The sequence below is a fragment of the Brassica napus genome, chromosome C3 (genome assembly GCF_020379485.1).
Source record: "Brassica napus cultivar Da-Ae chromosome C3, Da-Ae, whole genome shotgun sequence".
NCBI lineage: Eukaryota > Viridiplantae > Streptophyta > Magnoliopsida > Brassicales > Brassicaceae > Brassica > Brassica napus.
The window spans coordinates 42,463,099-42,469,098 of NC_063446.1; the positions used below are offsets into that span (position 1 = coordinate 42,463,099).

Sequence of the window (6,000 nt, forward strand, 5' to 3'; positions counted from 1 at the left end):
TGAAATGGTCCATGGATGTGGAAGGCCCACTAGTACCTTCCAGACCAGCCCAGCTGCAATTTCTTCTGGGATTAACCGACTATTTCACCAAGTGGATCGAGGCCGAAGCATTCTCAAATGTCACTTCCACGACGGTAACCAACTTCATTTGGAAAAACATCATCTGTCGACATGGTCTACCATACGAAATAGTAACCGACAACAGACCACAATTCATTTCCAAAATGTTCGACGAATTTTGCGTGAAATGGAAAATCAAGATTAAGGCCGCGAGCCCCCGATACCCAAAATGCAACGGTCATGCCGAAGCCGCAAATAAGACTATAATGAACAATCTCAAGAAGAGGCTCAACCTCAAGAAGGAGAGGTGGGGAGAAGAGCTGCATGGTGTCCTATGGGCCTACAGAACAACCCCCCACACCGAAACCGGTGAAACTTCGTTTTCATTGTCTTACGGAATCGAGGCCGTAATCCCTGCCGAAATTGAGGTTCCGAGTCAGCGACGAAGAATATGTCCAAAAGACGCCAAACTCAATGAAGAGTTTTTAATCCATCAGCTGGATATGATCGAGGAACGACGTGAAAAGCAACAATACGCGTACAAAATTACCAACAAGCCGCGACACGTTATTATGATTCCAACGTAAGAAACCGCGCTTTCTCCGTAGGCAAACTAGTTCTCCGGAAAGTGTTCGACGGAACGAAAGAACCGGGAGCAGGAAAGCTAGGAACAAAATGGGAAGGACCATACAAAGTAACTAAAGAAATCCGAACAGGAGTCTATGAGCTAGAAAAATGCAAAACAGGCCTCCCAGAAATGAGACCTTGGAACGCCTACAACTTAAAGAAATACTACAAATAACGCAAACCCGAACCTCGATCATAACTACCAAAGCTTCGAGCTAGGGGGCCATCGATGCCTACAGCTCAGTCAAAAATGGAACTACGATATGGCTTGATCCCTCAAAAGGGGTACGTAGGCGGCTCGTCACCGAGCGCAGCCCAAACAACCGAACAAACAGCCGTTAGCCTTTCTTTCATCACTTTGAACATCTAATTCCTAAGCATAGCCCATTTACCAACTTGCTATCTGGCCATATAAAGGCCCACAAAACAGATTCCTGATCAGTCTCCGTTTCACGCCTTCCAAAGGATAAAACAACAAGCTCAATGAGGCTTAAAACAAATCGGAAACATACGATTAAAAAGGTATTATCCCATAATTCTGTTGGAAACATATATATGTTTCTCCAACAACAAAAACACAAAAAAAAAACATACATATAAAACATAGCAAACTTCAAACTAAATCGAAATAACCCTCGCATCAATCCTGGTTGACCGAGTCTCCGGAGATCTCGGGGAGATCGAGACGACCAAGAGAAGGGTCTGACACTGAAGCAAGGTCGTAATCGACGTCGAGCGAAACCTCCAGGTCTTTAAGACGCTCCAACTCCGCCTCGAGCTCGAAGCCGCCCTCACTATACTCGGTCAAAGCCTCGATACAAGCTCGCGTCTCTTGCAAAAGAATCTCCGCGGCCGTTTCTTTCTTCTTCTTCTCCAACTTACCCTTGACCACAGCCAAAACCCCTCGTACTCCTTCGCAAGAGAGACACGAGCTAGATGGAGATCTTTGCGAGCTTTCCTATTCCGACCTTCGATCTCTCGCCTATACTTCTCCTTCATGGAGTCAAGGTCGCTCTGAACAACGACCTTTTCTGCCTCAGCAGCCGCCAACTTCTTCTTCAATTCCTCAATCTCCACTTCGCGCTGTCTCTCCGCTTCCCGAGCAGCATCCAACTCACCCCGAAGCTGTTGAATCGTGAGAAGGTCACCCGCGATCTCTTCCTTACTAGGAAAATTTGCCAATCGTCCCTCCATTAAAGCGGCATAATCGTTGCTCGCCTCCATAGCCTAAGCAAAACGATAGCGTCAAAACTAAGCATCCCAGTCCATAAAAAATCAAGCGAAGACAACGTACCTTGGCATTTGCGACCGCCATCCGAACATAAACGTCGCGCTCTCGCATGTGCTCCAAAGAAGGGATCTCGCATCCTTCTGCTCTGACCTTACACCAAATCGCTGCAAGGGAGTCGGGGTTCTCAAGGATAGGGACCTCGCTGTCATACTTAAACGACCACGAAAAAGCTTTGGGCATGCTCGAAGGAAGGACACCGGGGTTAACCCGCGAAGTGCCTCCACCAGAAGCACGTAACAGCGGAGAAAGTCTCGGGCTCGACAATCCGAAGTCACAGAGTTAATCTCCTCCAAGACCCGACGTCGAGATCGATGAGACGACGAATCGATCTCGTCGTTAAGAGCTCGATCACCAGCAGAGCTCGCCGAAGTATCTGGTGCCTCACGAGCTCCACCAGATGGAATAGCGACCGACACTGGCCTAGCAAGAAGACCAGGAGACTGAGCCTGCGACCTCGGTCTAAGGACCCGCCCCCGCTGGATTTTCTGAGCTCGCTCTAATGACCCGGCCTCATAAGATTCGTCAGGACGATCGAGTAACCCCTCTTTCTCCTTCTTCCCTAAAATTCAAAGCAAACTTAGGATCATATCAACGAAGCGCCCCAAATCATGCCAGAAAGAAGAGCAATATAATAGTCACTTACTTTTGGTGCCTCGACCTCTCTTGGGCCAAACAGGGGCCACCAAGGCGACATGAGTAGCACGATTCGCACCCGGTGGGAGAGCGCAGGCGGCTCGAATTCGGTCAGGAGTATAGGAGAGCCATCGAGTGTTACCTCGACGCAAAGTCTCCATTAACCCACGAAGCTCGGGAGACATAGGCGCAGATCCAAAAGGCTCTATAGATAAAAGGAATTCTCTTTTAAAAAAAAAAACAACAGACATCGTTTACCAAGAGGAAATGATAATGATAATAAAAAAAATACTGACCAATATCGTCGGACCATTCCCGAGGGATCCTCTCGAAATCAAAGTCTCCGACCGACGCCAGGTTTATCTTAAAAATGAAGAACTTCTCCCTCCATCGATCATCCTTATTAGGAATGCCTTCGATGATACCACGCCACCTCGAGGAGCAAGAATCATCGTGCCAGGGAAGCCGTTGTTTCGCTTTATGGCAAATAATTACCTCAACTCCCCGAGACCAAATTCGAGACCTTCCTCCTGAGCTCGGACCCAGCAACCCAAGAAATACCGGAAGAAGTTAGGCGCCATCTGGGTAAACGCCATCTTGATCTCCTCCAGCACCTCGAGAAGGAAACGAGGAAGAGGAAACGATAAGCCGCCGACCTCGAAATGAGACGCGTAAGCTCCGCAGTACCCCGGTCTCACATTCTCCGGAGTCTCATCGTCCTCGGGGAGTTTGATTTCCACGTCGTAGCTGACTCCCAGAGCTCGTAAATGGCGTAAATATTTTTCCCATTAAGAATCGTCTAGTGATGCAGACCAAATTTTTTGGCAGCCATAGTTTCAAATTAAGAAGAAGTGTCGCGAAAGAGAGAGGAAAATGGCGAAAAAGGAAGAAGGATCGAAGTGACGAAGAAGACGATCTACTTAGTAAAATACTATGATGCACCGGGACGGATACGGGGACAGAAACGGGGACGGAAGCGGGGACGGGAAAGGGGAAAATTTAAAAATTATGGGTACGGGTACGGCAAATATGTACTAGTAAAAAATATAAAATATTTATAAAAAAATAAATTTATATAGTGAATCTACCATAATTAGATATAATTTACTATAATATGTCTTTTGCCAACTAAAATTAGAAGCAAGATAACAGTGACAGTTAAAAAACATTGCACAAGCATTATGTCCCGTGAAAACTAGTCTCACTCATAGCTATGTTCTCTAACCGTCCCCAAGCCGTACCAGTGCTGTCCCCGTGAAGTACCCGTCCCCGAAATGTTTCCGGTACCGGTACGGCACCTAAATAGACGTCCCCGTCCTACATAGGTAAAATATATACCATAAAATTAAAAAAAAAACAGCTCCCGAGAACGCTAGGATCTAACCGGCCACGAACTTTCGATCTCTACCACATGATCCTGAAATGGCCGACAAGTCAAATCAAGACGACGCGCGTGGCACCCCATTCTCCGAGAATTGCGATACCGCAAAGTAACGGTAGTTTCTCGCCTTTTCAGTTTCCTAATAAACCAAAAAGGCTGGGGGACAAATGTTGGATCCAATTTTGGTCAATACCATAATAGGCTGGGGGACAAATGTTGGATCCAATTTTGGTCAATACCATAATGGGCCACGATCAAAGGTATGGGCCTTAAAAGGCCGGAGCCCGTAGCAAGAATACGAGCTCAAGAAGGAGTCGCTGAGGTCGCAGAGATCGTGCAACAAGAAGCTGAGATCGCGGAGTTACCACAGAGATCTCGAAGTCGACTTACTATAAAGGAAGAGGAGTGGCAACAGAGGAGGACACGTTGAAAACCCTAGAGAGAGGTACACATTTACATCGATCTTGTTGTCTTCCCACTTTTAGATTCTTTCTTTACCGATCTCGTTAGTATCACTCGATCTAGTTCAATTCATTGTATTCGATCTTAATCATCAATAAAGTCCATTTTCACCTACTGGAAACTATTTAACATCGTTGTGTTCTAAAGATATCGTTGCCTACATCATTTGTCTTCCCTAGATCAAACCCCGATCACTATCAAATACTTAGTGTAGATTTTAGGTTCTACACACGTGGTAGGCTTTGCCTCTGTGAACAAAAAGAAAAGGTCAAAAATGGTAGACTAAGTCTCCTTGGACCTTGAAATAAGTAAAAGTCAAAATGGTAGACCATGTCTCTTCGGACTTTGAAAAATGATCAATATGTTAGTCTATGACTCCTCGGATCATGTGGTAGGCTGAACCTCCCGATTTTATTTATGCTATTTAAATTTCGGCAATTTAAGTTTATGCTTTTATTTTATGCCTTTAATTTCTGCATTTAAATTATGCATTTAAATTCCCGTCTTTACTATATTTATATATTATTCTATGAATACAGTTATCATGTCGAATTTGACAAAGCTCGAAATTAATGCCCTGGATATTACAGGAAATAATTATATGACCTGGGCAGTGGGTGCAAAGTTGTACCTGAGAGGAAACAAGCTTTTGGAAACTATCGATAGTTCGAAAACGGTGTCGGATGAGAAAAAGACAAAAGCCATGATATTTTTACGACACCACATCCATGATGGTTTAAAGGATGAATATATTATGAAAGAGGATCCTTGTGACCTCTGGAAATCTTTAAAAGAGAGGTTCGATCACCAGAAATATGTGATCTTACCGAAAGCTAAACACAAGTGGATCCATCTCCAGTTCCAGGACTACAAAAGTGTTAGTGATTTTAATTCCGCGATGTTCGGAATTACTTCGAGGATGATGTTATGTGGAGAGAAAATAAGTGATTATGATATGATCGAGAAAACTCTCTCCACGTTCCATCCTGAAAATGTAATCCTGCAGCAACAATACCGGGTGAATGGATATACCCGTTATTCGGAGATGCAAGTCCTCCTTGTAGCAGAGCAGAATAATCAACTCGTGACTTTAAACCATCAAGCTCGTCCCACTGGATCTGCTCCATTCCCGGAAGCGAATGTTGCATCATCCAGTTATGATAATAGGAAAGGACGAGGTCGTGGACGTGGTGGAAATCTTTATCATGGTCGTGGAAGAGGACGAGGAAGAAGATTTCGTCCCTATGATGAAAGAAATAATAAAGACTTCCACGAAAATGAAAGGAATGAAAAAAACCGGGATGATAAAAGGCAAACGGGAAATGTTTGCTACAGATGCGGCATGAAAGATCATTGGGTACGTAATTGTCGTACTCCAAAACACTTAGCCGATCTGTATAGAGAATCCCAAAAGGGAAAAGAGAAAGGAAGAGGTGAAACAAACTTCATCTCTGATGAACCCGAGCCATCCTTTCATGGTTTAAATGATGATACTCATCTCGACGTATCAGACTTTCTGGTTGAGCCAGAGAGTATCGATAAGTGA

The 6,000-nt window shown here is 44.7% G+C and overlaps 2 protein-coding genes across 2 annotated transcripts; one reads left to right on the plus strand and one right to left on the minus strand.

Annotated features, from left to right (window-relative positions):
• Nucleotides 1–1,327: 1,327 nt before the first annotated feature.
• Nucleotides 1,328–4,076, minus strand: LOC106421862. The gene is made up of 9 exons (XM_013862702.2): nucleotides 3,996–4,076; nucleotides 3,837–3,928; nucleotides 3,107–3,358; nucleotides 2,908–3,044; nucleotides 2,622–2,816; nucleotides 2,186–2,537; nucleotides 1,982–2,120; nucleotides 1,656–1,914; nucleotides 1,328–1,599 (listed from the first exon to the last, which is right to left on the minus strand). Exons 1-9 carry the CDS (start codon nucleotides 4,074–4,076, stop codon nucleotides 1,328–1,330), a joined length of 1,779 nt encoding a protein of 592 aa, XP_013718156.2.
• Nucleotides 4,077–5,055: 979 nt separating this feature from the next.
• Nucleotides 5,056–6,000, plus strand: LOC106421863. The gene has a single exon (XM_013862703.1). The coding sequence runs from the start codon at nucleotides 5,056–5,058 to the stop codon at nucleotides 5,998–6,000; it is 945 nt and encodes a 314-aa protein (XP_013718157.1).